The 17,650-nt window shown below is 40.8% G+C and overlaps 1 protein-coding gene across 5 annotated transcripts; it reads right to left on the bottom strand.

The window, feature by feature from the left end:
• Positions 1-600: 600 nt before the first annotated feature.
• zbtb34 (zinc finger and BTB domain containing 34) lies at positions 601-16,499 on the bottom strand. Of its 5 annotated transcripts, none has more exons than XM_083784170.1 (3): positions 16,367-16,499; positions 11,852-11,946; positions 601-7,336 (listed from the first exon to the last, which is right to left on the bottom strand). In XM_083784170.1, exon 3 carries the CDS (start codon positions 7,301-7,303, stop codon positions 5,777-5,779), a length of 1,527 nt encoding a protein of 508 aa, XP_083640296.1. In that variant the 5' UTR covers positions 7,304-7,336; positions 11,852-11,946; positions 16,367-16,499; the 3' UTR covers positions 601-5,776. The 5 variants fall into 5 exon arrangements, with proteins under 5 accessions (XP_083640296.1, XP_083640294.1, XP_083640293.1 ...); XM_083784168.1 differs by having other exon boundaries at positions 11,913-11,946; XM_083784167.1 differs by lacking the exon at positions 11,852-11,946.
• Between the last annotated feature and the right edge of the window lie 1,151 nt (positions 16,500-17,650).

Below are 17,650 nucleotides of genomic sequence, written 5' to 3'. Positions count from 1 at the left end.
AAATAAAAACGTCTGGGTTTCCGAGGCTGCAGCATCCTAACTTAGCGGCCTCTGTTAAGCGAACACCTGGACGCTGAGTGTAGCAGCTATGGCTAAGCAGCTATTCAATTTCAATAATTTCATTGGTCGGGGGGTAATCACGTGGATAACTTGCAGCTGGCTAAGCTCTGGCGTATGTTAAGTGACTCTGTAAAGTGCATCAGTGTTCTGTTAGATAATAGTTCAGTAATGTAGGCTATATCTCGGATCCAATATTGTACTTTTACTGATTGATTGAAAACAGTTTGTAGAATAAGCACAGGAAAGTAGTTCAATACAAGGTCTGCTAATGAGGATTAAAAAACCCAAGAAGGCACCAGGCTTGTTTCCATTAGGGTCCTCCATTTTCAATTCATCATACTCCACTACATTTATTTGAAAATGTTAGTTACTAGTTAGTTACTTTGTATATTTTGATTACAAAACATGCATTAACCACTTCAGAAATTTACATTTCCGTCATTTGAAAATAGACGATAGATTGATCTACATGCTCACACTGCTATTTTGAAGGGCTTCACACAAACATACATGTACATATAAAACAAAAAAAACACAATATAGAGCTAAATCAGCATCTTTATTTTACAAACAAACGCATTATTCTATTGACATTTTTTGTATCATAAAAAAGCAATTTACAAGCTTAAGAACCAAATAAAGCAGCACAGAATGATTATGAGTAAAATATATAATTTGAATAAATATATTTTATTTCATGCTATAAAATAAATTCATAAATGGCAAGTTAATAGATACAACATCAGCTCTAGCTAGCTTCATTTACTTCATAGTTGTACAAAACAGTAGAGTTCTGAGGTTCACAGTTGGGTTGTGAGGTTGTGTGTAGAGTGGACAAAGAAAGTAGGAGATAGGCCAGTCCTGCTTTCATGGTTAAGTTCATGGTCTCCACAGTTCCTCAAGCGTCAGCTCTGTGGAAAACACAGGCTCAGCGAGACCTTGAGGCAGAATGTTTGGGAACCACTGACTGGGGAATTAGTTTCCCCACCTGAAGAGAAGTGCACATTTATACTATGGACATAAGCTGTATGCCCAATGAGACCACTTTTTAAACACTATAAACCCTGAGTTCTATTTATTTATTTTTTGCCTTGTCACCAAATTCATGAAATCCAGAGACCTGAGAGTGTAGAGATAAGGGAATTTCACAGAAAAGGGATCATGGCCAAGCTGAACATTTTCAAAACCAACCCTGGCCACTTCCCTTCTGACCCTGACCAGCTAAATCTACAGTCTCAGTGCCTGAGGGGGTGTAGGAGAGACCACTGAACCTTAACATGGAAACACGATGGCCACTCATAAAACAGTGGCTATACAGCCCAAAATCCCTTTCAATATTTGACACAGCTGGAGGCTCTGACCAGTGCCATTGATTTGATGACTGAACGACATGCTCAGTTATCGTGTTGTAGTTCACCGACAGTTGTACGCTTAGGATGCGTATTTAGAATACCAGCAAGCAACACATTTTGTTTTTCATCTGAGGAAGTCAAGCTGTCCAAAGTTTCAGAAAATATATAAAAAATAAAATCAATATCAAATTGCCCTGGTCCTACTTCAATTCAACAGCTCCCTGACATTCAGGTTGTTTGAGTCATGACAAGCCCAGATTCTAATAGGCTCACTGAAACCAATACACCACTTTTAAAAAGGTTATTGCTTTTGTACAATACACAGTGGAGAGAAACTGACAGAAAAGCTATGGAAGACTTAAGATTTTCTTCTAAGTCTGTATCAGTGTTCGTAAACTACCTGAAGTGAGTCTAATATAAAAGTAATAGGACGAGCTGCAAATTCAAAAAGTAGTCCAACAGCCTTCCCTGTAAACACTTCCTTTTGATTACTTGTGGCCCATAATGCATGTCGTTTCTCTCAGAAATTTGGAACAATCAATGCAAGTTTGAGTGTGTCATGTTCAGGCGGTACTGTAGGTGAGTATTAGTATTAGTAACTATAGTTCATAAAAAGCGTTAACACAAATTACCCCAACATCCCACCTATATGGTATATATGGATTTGTATACTCATTTGATAAGATAAAAATCAATAAATAACCTGACTAGTCTAAAAGCACCATTTAAGGGTAAAATATCCTTACAAAATGAAGTGACTGAGGCTGTATTTGCAAAGTCCCTTAAGGGGAACTAGAATGATAAGCAATTCCCCTTTGGAATAGGTACTGTATTATTGACTGCTTATTATAAGTGCATGCCAGGTGACATAATTACAAGATAATGTAGATTATAAAAAAAATAACCATTGGCATTTTATACAAATTTTGGGGCAAGGGACGTGCAAATTCAGATACAGTGTCAGGGCAAGCTGATAATCACCCCAACACGCTTGATAAATGTTCAGTTTAGGTCTGCTAACTACTCAAGCAGCTGTTCCCTGACCAGCTGTTCTACAAGAATGATGGAGGGGAAATAAGTCATGAATTACTTGCTCATCTCCTCTCATTGAATTGCCTGATACTAATGCAGATTGCTTCGATTGTCCTCAGTGCTTAGAGAGGAAAGCTGCAGTATACAGTCTCTGGAGAGGGTACAGGGATCTGGACATTTGAATGAGCAAATGTGATTAGATGTAAATTTACATTATCTTTAAAACAAACTGTTCATTCCATGAAAAATTATAGTAATAATAAATCCAATGATAAAGGGAGCAGTAGGTGGAGAAGTGCACAGGGATCAGAATGGATGAAAAATACACTTCAACTTAACTTCTGTATTATTCCCAATCCCACACCATGAGGAACACAGCCATATTTGATTCCAAATTCTCTTTTGAACCGTTTTCAAAGAAGAGGAGGCACATAAGTTAAGTGCCAGAGACTAGAATATAAAGCTTGTGGCAAGGCACAAAGTTTAAAATGCCACTTTTAGTGAAATATTCTTTTGTATACATTGGCCTTTCAATTTCACAAAATGTATTGCACAACTAAGCATTCTATGAGCTTTGTTATGGCTTAATTGCCTGTTAATATAGGACAGCTACTTAACGCCTTGTTTATAGTTGAACCAAGCTACTGTGGTGGGAGTATTATGAACATGTGTAGGAATTAGGCCTACATCAAATTATGAGCCCAATTCTCAAGGTAAGCGTTCAATTATACATATTTCCAGTAATGGAGTCTACCTTTAGATTAAGTCTTTGGTGTGAACTCTTGGCACAATCGATACTTATTATACATGAAACCATTAATGATTAGAAGGCCAAATTCCCTCCTTTTTGTGGACATGAGGATAGCATCTGAACAGATTAAGACATTTCAGAGACTGATCTTGGCTAGGTCAAATGTGCACAGTGCATTGCCAGGTAACGAGTATAAACGTGACTTTGCAAACATTCACAGGAAAAATACTATAGTTAGACTGTAGTGTAACTAAGTATGGTTGATATGGATACTACAAAGTACATACATGAAGACCTAGCTAATATGCCGATTCTTGCAAAATTCCCAATTTTTGGGGGTTATCTGAACAGTGTCCCTGTCTGGTGAGCCATGATAATGAGTGCACATTTATGGGAAGAAGACTACACTGAAGATGTAATATAAGAAAAATACAAGCAACAAAACACCATATCCTCCAATGAAACAACACATAAAATGGAAAATAATAATAATAAAAAACAGTTAAAGTGAATTTTGTGAGAGGACATAGATTAGGCATTGACAGGACGGGACTAATAAAAGCATAATGGCAGGTGTATCTGAAAGAAAAAAGGCGCTATAAATCTGGATGACAAATATAATTAATGTGGCATTTCAAGTGCCATTTCTATGCATTTATCATGAATGCAGATTCTTTTAAAGCACAATGGAAATAAAAAAACACATTACCTAGGCTATTTGTTAACTATCCCAACTTCCCTGTCCCCATTGCCCTTGGTTCAAACGATACAAAAGAAATAAAATAAAAATAACAAATTGTGGCCAATAGCATTCATGTGAATGCAAAGCACTTGTGTTTGATTATGCTCACATTCAGTAGTGATGACCTTTTACTAAGAAGCACAACCACTGCTGTCACACAAGCTTGTGCAGATTCAGTTTAATTGTATTTGTCACTACTCTGGTGTTACCACCACCACCACCACCACCACCACCACTACTACTGCTGCTGAAGCTGTGCTGCTGCTTCACATTTAAGACAAAGAGAGAGAAATGACCATGTTTCTCTCCTAGCCAGCACCCAAGCCACTCCCTAACTCCACAAAGTGCACCAATACTTTGGATCACCAGCTATCTATAAAAATCCTTTACCGCCTAGTCATAATCTAACTATACCAAATCTAGGCCAACACCATAAACAAAAGGACAGACAAATGAGACAGGTGTCCCCGTTTGACCCCCTGCCGTGCAGAGGACAAAGATCAAGAGATCAATCACCTCATCATAAAAAGGGAAGATAGAATGACAACATGGGAGCAAAGCAACAGCTCTTATATGGTGAAGAATAAAAGAAATACCATGGCAAGATGGCTGAGATTCCTTTGTTCTGTTTGCCTTATTTTGCATATTTGTCAGTGTAGTATACTATATTGATTTGATTATGTGCGCGATCCAGAGCTGATCCTGCTGTGCTAAGCTGATGAGGGGGAACTCTGTCTCTGTCAGATGAATTAACCTCCAGGCAAAATCTACAAAATCTCATAGATCAGTTCATTATAAACCTGCCAACGGGCTATATAACAATGCAAATAAGTTGATCCATGCTATGAACATTGGCATGTCAAACGATATCTTGGCCAACAGAGAGAGATCTCCAGTAGTGATTGTGAAAGATTAAATCTTTAAGTGTGTTTCAGAAAAGAAAGTGGGAGGGGGGGGGCTTGATAAGAAGACAGCAGAAATAATTTCTTAAAAGTCTACAGGGCCACTTCTCTTACTCTAATATTTGCATTTTGCCAAATACAAAACACACAAATAAGCTAACGATTCTAATGCACTCCTAGCATAGCACCTTCTTTGTCAACAATTTAAACCTGGCTGACCATGAGACATTTGACAAGGACTTAGTCCACAATTCATACAATCAGCAAGGAATATTTCACTTTAAGTATCAAGGCTTTGTGTTGAGAGAATGTTCTTTTTCAGGGTTTGGCAATGAAATACATAGACCCTTAAAAACGGATTTTGAACGGCGAACGCTTTTGTTCCTGGTAGGTTCTTGGCTATGAGGTAGAACCCGGTGGAGTTTCATAAAAGTTAAAATACTGTCTGTTAGGAGTATGTAGTTGCATCATGAGGTATTGAACAGATATATCACACGAAGCTTTGCACTGGCAGAAAAATCATTCCTTGTGAGTAAGTGGCCTCCTATGGCCACATGTGCAAAAACAGGTCAGGTAAAAAGGTGATATGACAAGCATCTTACCAGAGCTTTCACATTATCAATTATTGCAACATGCCTATATAACTCTGTAAATATGTTTTAAAAAACATTGAAAGATTAAAAAATAAAACAAAACAAAACGGAGGGGCCTTGATTATTGGGACCACCTCAAAAATAGCTGTTACTCCCTTTCCTTTGAAAGAATCAAATTTCCAAAAAGCAGCAATTAGCTTTTTGCACTCAATGGACTTGACAGGCAGGAAAGCCTTGATGCAAGTCAAGATAAGTCCAAAGTTTGAGGGAGCCGACTCAAAGAAGTCCTTTAGGTCCGAATTGAAATCAACATTTTTTAAAGCTTCCTAAACCTGAAGCAGGACTTAAAAATCACATCTGGATGATTGAGCCTCTTCTGGACTACACTTTGAACTCTCCTCCAGGTCATTGGCTGGTGCCTCCTCTGCATATTGCGCCTCAAAGGCCATCCCCTCTGAGGCATCCTCTGGTTCCTTCTGACCTGTGCTCCCTTCCGTCCTCTCTGGAGAATCCATATGATTGTTGCCGTCTGATGTTGCCATGTGCTTCTTCCTCAGGTGCTGGTTGAGGGTGCCCTGAAATGGGAAGCATTTTCCACAGATCTGGCAGTGGAAGGGCTTGTTGTCCGTGTGCCCACGGATGTGGTACTCAAGCTGGTCTTTCCTTGTGTATTTCTTGCCGCAGAACTTACACACAAAGGGTGTGATACCCATGTGCAGACGCATGTGGCGGTCCAGGCTGCCTTTCTGGTTGAAAGTCTTGCCGCAGTAGATGCAGACGAGTCTCTCGTTGTAGGGATACCACTGGCTGCGCAGGCTCCGCTCTCGCACATCATTCTCAAGGCCTGCTGCACCCAACACTGGCTCACCTTCATCCGAGACCGGTTTGAGGTGACTCAGCACCCCTGCCGGGATGGTCATGGGTCGTTTTGCCCTGGCACGTCCACCTCTGAAACTGCTGAGCATGGAGCGGGAGGGACTTGAGCTGCTGAGGCTGACAAAACACGGGGAAGACAACCCTGAGTAAGAGTATCCGGCTGGCTGGATGACAGGACCATAGGAGCCTACGCTAACTGCCAGCACCTGTTCTCCATCCACCAGTTCTGTGTGGTAGCCGTCATCACCAGCCGAGGAGCTGTCTGAGTAAGTGGGCCTGTCAGTCTTCTCTATTTTCACATGCACGTCTGTAACCTGTCCGTCCTGGCCGATCAGTTCCACTTGCTCGGTCTCTCCCTCCATGGGGGCATCCTGTTCTGACACTCCGTCACTGCTTCCCCTATCTGATTGGCCCTCTTCCTGGTGTTGTCGCACCCTGCCCAAGCCTTTCGCTGCCAGCTCAGCACGGGCCTCCAAGGTGCCTGAGTGACTCTGCCGGGAGTAGTAAGGGGGAGAGATCTGGGTGGGGTTAATGAAGAGGTTGCTGTCATTGACACCATTGTGGCTGGCCTGAGAGCCCTCCTTGTCCGGACTGCTAGGGATGCTGATCTTGGAGTGGATGGTCTCCAGGATTTGGGTACACTTGTCAATGATGGCCTGCATCTGTAGGAAGCTGGCAGCCGTGAGGAAGCTGATGACATCCTTGAGCTGCAGCGCGATATGGCCCGTGTAACAGAACGCCAACAGCTGCTCGAACACCTCGGGACTTTTGATGACCGAGATGGAGAGGCCACTCATGGTGCTGAGGGCCGAGTGGTCTCGAAAGTAGGGGGAGCTGGCCGCCAACACAGCCTTGTGAGCCCGAAAGGGCTGACCCTGGATGTGAACAATGATGTCACACAGCTTGCCTTGCACCCGAAGCTCATTTAGCTGGCTCAGGACGGTGTTGCTGAACTCCGGCACGTCAAACTCTATGTAGCCGCCGCCGTCGTCCATGTCTCGGATGTGTCTTTCTAGAATGGTGACAGCCTGATGGAGTAAATCAAGAGAATAGAGAGTTTAGGCTACAGAATAAGAACTTAAGAGTTTACTTATTTAACCAGATTAACTATGGTATATTTAATTTGGGACACCTTTATTTGTTTTAAAATGCCATATATATATATCATTAAATCAGGCTTTATTATTGTTGGATGATCAGTGCAATTTACTACCTTATTGTGAGTGCGAAATGTGTGATGGCTTTGTTTATTTCAGAAAGTGTGGGTGTGGAAAGGCCAATCTTAGAAGCAATGCAGAAAATGTTTTTTTTTGTTAGAGAGGGTCAATATATTGAAGAAACATTTTGTACAGTAATAACAGAAGGTGAGAGGCAACAGACAATAATAGCAAATCTACAAGCTCGCACTGCTTTGCGATGCAACATGTTGTGAGCTTGAAGATCGGCAATTTTTTCTATTCATTAAAAAAACTAAAATAAGTGTATGGAGTGAGCTTAAGTGGTTAAAAATATTTATCCTTTTAAATCATCCGTTTCGAATGCCTTTTCGCGCTGCAGACGGTTGCGGTAGTCAGTAGACATGTCTACTGCGGCATTTAATGCTCTGATTAAAACGTGATTTTGTCCCTTTCAATGCATTCATGGCATTCGAATCCACTATTTAAATTAGAATTATATTCACCAGGTCATAATTCACAAAACAAAACTTGATTGTAGTTTTAATGCTGGGGAGATTATATCAGGGTGCCTAGGGAAAGATGATGGTCCATTCTAAACAAAATGTGCTGTCCGATAAACCCGAATGATTTTTATATCAGCATTCCTGTCTTTCTGCCAAAATCTGACCTCTAAATGATTTCCTCCTTTATCAATTTGGATGTAGTTTTCAAAACCGCTGACAGAATTCCTTGACAAAAGAGACGTACTAGACAAGGTAGGTTATATAGGAGTGATTTGGAAGCCTGTGCCAAAAATATACCAACCATATAGCCAACACACTACCTCACAGTAGCCTGAGAAAATACTGAATGTCATTGAGGATATGGACTGGTTTATGGAATAAGCCATCTCAAACTGGATAGCAAGCACAGTATCACATTGATTTTCTGGAAGGGCTGAGGAAAGGAAGGAAGGGAGAGAAGGAAGCAATACCTAAAACACTGCCTACAAACCCTGGTATCTACCAAAATGACATATAATTTAGGTTATTCATGTTCATTATATCCATATTCAAACCCCACAAATACTTTTGACCCATTTCAGTGATCCATAAACAATGAGCCTAGCTTTACTGCATACAACAGCCCCATCTGGGAAAATGTGGCCTTGAAATAAGACCCAGCAGCTGGGCAATTTCACAGAAATTTACCAAAGGAATGAGCGTTGGGGATAAGAGCAACATCGTCCAAGTGTCAAGATGCTGTGCAAAAGCTTTGGATCATCCACTCAATTCAGAATCTGCATACCATTGCAGTTGGGAGTTTATAAGATCAACAACACAAAAAGCTATGTAAAACTAAAATCAAAAAACAAATGTTTGATTTGAGGAGTAAACTCATCTGTGTTAAACTTAAGCAGAGAGGTCACAAAATGACTTTTAGCCTAATTCTTTCTTTTTTGTTGTTGCAAGTTTGCAACAATATTGAGGAATTTTACTTATTTGTGTACAGATATACAAATACATACATATCTACGACTCCCACTGCATGTTTTAAGGAAGGATTCGTGCCTCTCAATTCCATTGGTCGTAGAGATAGAAAGACGAACACCCCGTCTCAATTTGCAAGCATACATAGAAGTTTTTTTCATTGTGGCTCATTAAAATTTGCATTTACATTTATATTTTAGGGGTTTAGCAGAAGCTTTGACCCAGAGGGATTTGCCAACATTTCGAGTGAAATAAATCTGAGCTAAAGCCAGAATGTGTTCCATAGGGTTGAGACTTGAGATCTTAAGTTACTGAGAAGACGAGGGCACATGAAACCACTCGGTTAACTCAGAACAAGTAACCTATTTAATTATACCGTCACCACCGGTCCGGTACCCATTTATTTACTATTACTACTTATCTTACATTGGTTTAGCGCCATTGCAATTGTGTAAGGAGAAGATACCCGCTCCTCCCTACACTGTGATGCTCATTGCTCACACCTACTACGTACCGAAATTAAATACTGAGCTGAAGTTGCCTCCAATGTGGTCTCTATGTTCTGAATATATTCTGCAATGTGCACTCTACCAATGTGTGAGTATGTCCATGTCTGTAGTCCTGCTTATTTAAGCTGTTCAAATTGTTTTACGTTCGGCTGTCAAGGAAAGATAGTAGGTACCATGCACAAGCCAAATTAAATTCCTCACACTAGAACAGTGCCGTGATCAATTGGCTAATAAAGGGCGAGGTCACGCATCATTGTGGTTGAGTGTACACGTGTGTCAAATGCATGCCCCACGTATCCCTTTTATGCCCATATTCTTTGTCAGGCATGCCAAATGAGGCTTCTGTGCTGGTTTTGGACAACCGGAAATGCAGAGTACCATTACACCCATCTGTCTGTGTTCCTTTTATGGCCATATATGGAGATTTCTGAATGTGTCTCTGTGTCCCTTTATTCCTATATATGGAGTTCTGTGTCAGGCATGCCCAAATATGAAGTGTTGTGATGTCAGAACAGGCCAGCTCCATATGGACCCTGGCCAGGGTCACTGTATAGGGCACGGGCACTCGGGCAGAGGCCTTTTGTGGCGGTTCTGGACAACCGTGAGTCCCGACCGACTCGACACGGGGCACTGCACTCCCTGTGGGGGTGTGGAACGCGTGTGTCGAATTTGAAGTCGGTGGGCGAACAGTTCTGGAGTTGCGTGCATTACAGCTGTACACACGTACAGACAGACAGAGACGTGGTGCATTTGGATAGATAGCTATAACCCTTGTTGGCAAATGGCAACAAAGTTTCTTCCTTTCTGATGCCACCTTGTGAACTGTCGTTCTGGAATAGAATTAAAAGGGAATCATTCTGAACCATCTCAAGCAAATGCACATTGTTCTGAGAGCCACAAGGATTCTACTTTCAATAAGCCTACTTTGTAACCTGTTTGGCAGTAAGTCAGCTACTGGTTTGTAGGCTATATACTATCTACAAACAACTCTGTTTTGACTGTGTTGTTAATGTCTACATACAATTCACACTAAATGCATAGTTAATATATAATAGAGAGTAGAGACATCATTCCCTGCCGACCTCTAGAATTAAAATGAGGGAAACAGACTTGATACACAACCAGATAAATAAAAAGAATATAAGTGTACATCTTATTATGCGGTATGCAGGCCTGTACATAAGACAGAAACCATAACTTCAGTGATTGGCAGTCGGATCCTGAGTCACCAGATTGAGGGCATTGCAGTACTATACATTCTATAGGCTACATTTGGCAAAGAAAGAGGAAAATCTGGTTCTGCTGCTGCTGCCAGAACCAGAAGGGAACATGCTGCTAGCAATCCATAGCCTGGTTTCAAGCATACCCTTTTCTACAATGCTATTATTCAAGGCAGTACTTTGATGAAGCTGACAGTAATAATAAGAACCGTGAGTTTTATTCTAACTGAAGCTCCCTCTTTCTTTGTAATTAAGAAATAGCTTATTCTCTTGTGGCCATGTCACACCTCCGGATGAGCATACTGCCACTGTTAGCCTTCATTCTCTCACATGTACCACTAAATAGACTAATTGCAATATTGGATTGGAATGTGTTTAGGCGTGACGATAGAATGATAGATCACACTCCACAGCCCATTTGTAAATGGCATGCTAGAATCTAGAATCATCATCTAGCAGCTAGATGATGCCACTAAGTTATCCAACAATACATTTACTGAGGCTTGGGTTGGTTGCAAAGAAAAAATGAAATCCACCACACCCCATCATAACTAGTGTAACCACACTTATACTGAACACCAAACGCACAGATCTTTTTCTCTTGTTGTACTAGTGATAATATACTGTATATTTAAGCTGGTGGCTGCAAATATGGTAATATTTGTGGGGAAAAATAGTTGCCTTTGCAGTGTTCTAATCTAGTTTAACCTTGGCCTCTACACCCCACACCCCCCCCCCCCCCCACATCCCCTCGGCGTCCTCCTCCAGCCTGCCTCTCCTTGGCAATTCAGCATGATCTTCTGCACATCAAGTCTCTGTCAGCACTTTGAGAACGTAAACACTTTCTCCAATTGCCAAAGCTTGCCAAGACACCTGTCCAACAAACCATATGCGCCTCTCATCCTGGCACAGGAGAGGGAAAGAAGCTGTAGGAAAGAGGGAATAGGAAAAACGGTAGGCTAGGCCTACATGTTATTTTCACTCAGCCATTTACCAGTCTTTAAATATAGCATGTACGTGCATTAAACATATCGGTGAGGTCTGCTAACTTGGGCCAACATCATGCATACTGAAGTGAGAGCCAAGTTGAAGGGCAGCCAAAGAAGGCATGCTTAGTGGTTGAGATGCACACGTTGGGTGAGGGTCACATGCAATGCTCAGGCTCACATGGGAAAACCTAAAAAATCTTGTTCAGTTCAGTAATAAACCCACTTGACCCAGGTACTACCTCACTTTAGTTAGATCCTGTCTGGCAACCTCAGCTTTGTAGAAGAAAGAAAGAAAGAAAGAAAGAAAGAAAGAAAGAAAGAAAGAAAGAAAGAAAGAAAGAAAGAAAGAAAGAAAGAAAGAAAGAAAGAAAGAAAGTCAGCAAAGTTGCAATGAATGCTTTCCTCAAGATCAGCAGCATTTCACATATTTTGCAAAACAGCTTATGGAGCAGACCGGACAAAAATTGCTTAACAAGCAAAGAAAAGGAGAGCAATATAAAACAGATAATAAAATATGGCAGAAAATACCCAAGATTTTTGTCAATTAAAGGTAAGCTTTTTGTTTAACGCCCACAATAAAACTGGTGAAGGCAGAGTGGAAGAAAAAATAAAAACTCAAAATCGATATCACAAGGCTAATAATTAGGGATGCACCGAAAGGGAAATTCTTGGCCGAAACCGAATACCGAATATAGGAAACAGTTGGCCGAAAACCGAATACCGAATAGCCGAATACATATTTGTTGTAAAGCTACCTGATTATGGCAAAAGACATGATTTTGGCAAAACCTAACTTAAATAATAAACACTTATGGGTCCATTAAAAAACATATAATTAATTGGAGGCTTTGTGATTAATTAATCTCAATTAATCACATTTGAAACGCATATCAATAGGCCTATTTGACCTGAGCAGTGAGCTTTTTTTTCTACATAAGCATAGGCAATAAAACAAGTAGTAATAATAATAGTGATAATAATATTATTTATATAAAACTTCTCTGAGTACTTTTCAAGGAGAACATGAGAAAACAAATAAAAACAACTTTATTAGAGAAAAACTAAGACTATGGAATAAAATAAATTAAAGTGGAATGAGATTCCAGAGGTGGGTTTGAATTTATAGGTGGTGGCATGTCTCTGAGTTTTGGGAAGTGCATCGTTTTGACAGGTCTGCCTGCTAGTGAAACCCTTCATGACCATTAAACATGGGCAGACGCAACGATACAGTATCATTGTGTGAGGTGTTACCGTGTTGGGGAACGGATGGAAAGTACTGTTAAAACTAACGTTAGCTCCCATGCTATTGCTAGCTATAGCTTCCCTCGTCAACACCACCCGTCCACAGATCGGGTGGAAGAGCTGCTGATACCACGTTGCTTGTGCCCGTGGATGGGAAATAAGATTTAAAAGGCTATGTAAGCTTGGATGAAAGCACAGATGTATGCAATAAAGTTGTGTCGGATCTGCCTGTGCATTGAAGCATTCCGTGACTGCTGCCCGTGTGACTGTGTTGTGTTGTGACTGCTGCGCTGATGCAAGAGCGTCATAAGCATGTGCCCTTCCTGCGCTGAAAGTAGCAGATCTACAAGCTATCTACCCGTCGCAATGCACAGCGCGTTGGGCTTGTACATCTGTGTTTTTCCCGCAGTTTAGTTCGATTCACAACTTTAGGACCACTACTACTATTCGGTGATATTTTTCGGCTTATTTGAGCCGAAACCGAATAGGCCGAAAATACATTTTTTGCCATTTTCGGCCGAATATTTTCGGTGGCCGAATTTTCGGTGCATCCCTACTAATAATTGTGATACTGGCCCATTGCATGGGTCTCTATTTTAATTCAAAAGCATGTCAGGGTTGGTATCACAAGGGACTAAAGGAGTAAACTCATCTTTTATTTTAATCATTCTACTCGCATGTCTGAAAGAATAATAGTCCTACAAGGGTTAGTGGAATTCATGAAAGTGGCCATCCCATGTTTTCATTTGTCTATTTTTGCCAAAAACCACATGTTCATTCTCAGCTTACTGTAACCTCTGGGAAAAACACATACAGCTTAAAAATATTCCCACAGTGGGAAGAAATTATTTTCAAACCCTGGAGGTGTCAGTAAAGTAGGGCTGTCATGCAGTTTTACCCAGTAACACAATAGCATAAAAAGTATCATGACACTAATACCACACCAGAGCACAGAAAAGGAGGTGTTGCTTAATAGGCTGACTGATTGAAGCAGGAAGGGGAACAGAAAGCAGGTTAATGGCCCAAATGAACCAGTTAATTTAGGCTTCTTGTTTGTCTTGCTACTACAGTATATTTATGTAATGCACATTTCTACACTTCTGCTGACACACCTCATGGCTACCACACCCGAATCAATTGATTCTACATTTGGTTTAGCTTTTGTTGGATTCACTGCAATGTAGATATCAATTAATACCGAAGTGACACTGAATTTAAACATAAGGGAAAAATGACTTTCCACTGTCTCTTCAGAAACGTTCTACTGATAGGCCTGTGATCCAAATAATCAAAACTCTGAACTCAACTAGATCTTCAGTCAAGTTTACAATGCAGGCTACATACACGTGTACTAGGTTAATATAACATTAAATGTAATACTGAATGAAGTCTGCCATGTCTAGTTTTAAGTCTTTAAGAGTTTTTAAAATGATACAAAAGCCAGTTACTGTGCTTTAACAATACTGCAGTACAAAACTACAAGTAGGCCTAGAGTCCTAATTAAAAATTGGTTGTCAAAAATAGCCAGGGAAATCAGGCTTTGCATAGTTGCTTGCTGTGGCCTAATAACTGCTACTGATAAAAATACTTCTCTGTCACTTGAAAGACACTGGCTTGAAAGAGAAATCTTTCTCTGTAATCTTTGCACCCCAGTGAGGCCTAAACAAGCCGATTCTTAAGTCAAGTTCATACAAAGCTTTTCTTTTTACCATACTGTATAATTTACTCACCAGCAGCAAGATGTCAAACAATATACCACCGACTTCTGCATTACAAGAATACAAAGAGTCCTGTTTTTACCAGATGCTCCATGATACACCTATCAGTTAAGTTGTGTATTGCTCAATCGACACTGATGGCAATGGGTGTCTCCAACCAATAAGCCTACAATTTTACAGCTTTATCCTGAAGAGAACCATGACTATAAAAATGCAGGGTTGAACGGGTGCAAAGCCATAATGCCTACTCATGCAAAAGGCTTAATTGGTTTGGCTCCCGTCTGCTCTGACAAGCCTATGGTGAAAATATTCAGATAGAGACGTGCCTGGCTCCATATGCAGTGCACAGGAATACGGTGTACTACTGTGGTGCAAAGTGAAGTGTTTACTGGATTCAGAAACTTCTAAGAAAACGATGTCACCAAAATATTGACTAACAGATATATCCCTGGGTGAACCCAGGTGTACTCAATAACCTGACAGACACAGCCCTGCACTTTGTCCTTCCAGGCCATGTTTACAAGAACATGATTTCTTTCCAACAACCAAGTTTGTTTTTAAATCCCCATTATTAACACCATTTAATTTTGTAAGCCAGAACAGCCCCTGAGAAAGAAAAAAAAACGTAATGCATTCAGTTCTGCTATGTGTCAGAGGCAGAGCCTGGAATCCCGTGGGCCTATACAACTAACCCCACCCCCGAACGAGGGAGATCGTTGGGCTGCTCCACCTAAAAATGATTCAAATCCCCCTTTTCACCATGTTGGCTTCATATACTAATACTATACATAATAATATAAACTAAAGAAGCAAGTAATTTGAATGTTGTAAGCAATGTTACGCTGGCTAGTAAATATGCCCTGTCCTAAAAAGTTTATAGCCATGTTTAGTGATGCTGATGATGTTGATCTTATCTCTCGGCAGATATCATGCCTCAGCCTAACCTTACCTAACCTACCGGTAACCGACACTCAGTTCTGTGTCTATCAAATTTGATCTGGTACTGTGACACTTCAACACCAACTTTGGGAGTGACTCAATGGGTTCGGTCGAACACAGTACACCCCACTAGCAGCAGATAAACCTAGCTATCCACTGGGACTTCGTTGCAGGACTCTTTCGACAAGTGTCATACGACAGCAAATATGTGTTTTCAACTATAAACAGTGTCGACGAGACCCACGTCGTCACTTTCCCCCGTTGAAAATGTATTTTTCTCGAGCGAAAAAGACCCGTGCGACTTTAGTATTAAATTAGCCGTTAACGTAGCACCAGACAGGCAGGCATTCCGGAAAAATGGCTGAACTTTCGGACCGAGTTAGTTTTCTCCTCCCCGCCGTCGCCCGGCGGTCGGCTAGCAGTGCTTTTATCAACCCTTATCTCGCTGTAGGCCACCTCGTTAACGTTATCAATTTACGAGCTGTTCGCTTAAAGGCAGCCGAAACACATTGAGATGGTTGTCATTTGTGATGCTAAGCTATCTTAACGGCGGACAGTTAAAAAGTCTCAAGATTTGACGTTAGCACAGTAGTGGCTGTTATAAAGTAGCCCGCTAACGTTAGCTAGCGGCTGCTAACAGTCGCGAGCTGGCTAAGCCACCCAGCTAGCGCACAGCACACAGACGGTAATTACACCGTTGTTCACAACAACTGCACACACTAATAACGCCAATAATTTATGTCACTTGTTATCGCCCCAAGCTGACGTTAAAGTGTACTGTGGGAGCCGCTCACCTACTTGCAGATTAAACGTTGTCGTCCATTCCCCCCAATCAGTCAGTCAGAACCAGTCCAGTTCGCATTCACTGCAGCCAGGCCTCCCCCCCACTCCAGATGTGTCACACACATACACACACACACGCACACACACACAGTTGCTGCTGCGATTCTTTTTCATCAACAGGAAGTGTTCTTTTGGTTCTTTTGCATTCATTCTATCTGTGTGCGTTTTGCAGCAGCCCCTCCCTGCTGTCTACTGTCAGTATTTCTTTTCTTTTTTTCTTTTTCTTTTTTTTTGCACGAAGACATTATGTTCTAGCATGACGTGGTGGTGTGCTGTGGATTGGAAGAATACATGATTGTCAATCATTGTTGTGTAAAATGCAGTTTAAAAGAAATTCCCCAAATAGGCCCCATGGATAAAGTGCATGGTTGCACCCTTACTTGTTGTCTGACACAAGGATGACGAAGGGCACTTTTTTTAATCAGGGCTAATGATCCATTGATCCGTTACGTTAGGGTGAATAATGTAGATAAGTCCATCGTTCATTTGCAGTTAAATTATAGCCTACATTGTGTCTGACTGTGTTGCAACATCGGATGGTCCAATGGGACAGTAGCCAGTAGGACACCATATTATTGTCTAAAAATGATGACGTCGAAAGACACAGTAGCCTAGGCATGGCTGTTGATATGGTAAGCTTGATATGGATGTTATCATGTTTAGCTGTAGCTAACCCATAATAGGCTACAATAATTTAAAAGTATATTTTGTAACAATAATCTAAATCTGCAAAGTAACTTACTAATGTTGTCTTCATGGTTCACATGACGCTCGTCATGATTATCCATGACAGTCATGTTCCAGTTTGCCTCTGATCATGTGTGTAGTGCAGTAGAAGTAGGCCTATAGATTATAACAATTGTAAAGTAAAAAGTATAGCTGAAATGTTAATTCGGTACAGTACTTGACTCGTAAATGTACTTAGTTACTTTCCATCACTGGTATTTTTGGAAATCAAATTAGTGAGGAAAAAACACAATCGAAATGTTGAAATAATTTACTGCAAGACCAGTTTAAACTTGCATCCTTTATTTATTTTACTTTGTAAAATAGATAGGTTACCACAAGATGGCGCCAAAGACTAAATATACAGATGATAATCGTGAACGCTAGCCTATGGCTACAACTCAACCTCTCATTTCAATGTTTTATAAACAGTTCTGAAAGGTTGGATTTGGATTGATCTTAGCTCTGGTCCATAGCCCTAATGCCTTTGGTGCCATTGCAACGGCATT

Source organism: Protomyctophum parallelum, assembly GCF_964188405.1.
Source record: "Protomyctophum parallelum genome assembly, chromosome: 15".
In the NCBI taxonomy this organism is placed as follows: Eukaryota; Metazoa; Chordata; class Actinopteri; order Myctophiformes; family Myctophidae; genus Protomyctophum; species Protomyctophum parallelum.
This window is presented reverse-complemented; position numbering and strand designations above follow the sequence as displayed.

What these genes read in the sequence shown, in the direction of transcription:
- zbtb34 (XM_083784170.1), bottom strand. Translation starts at nt 7,303, where the DNA reads ATGGACGACGGCGGCGGCTACATAGAGTTTGACGTGCCGGAGTTCAGC.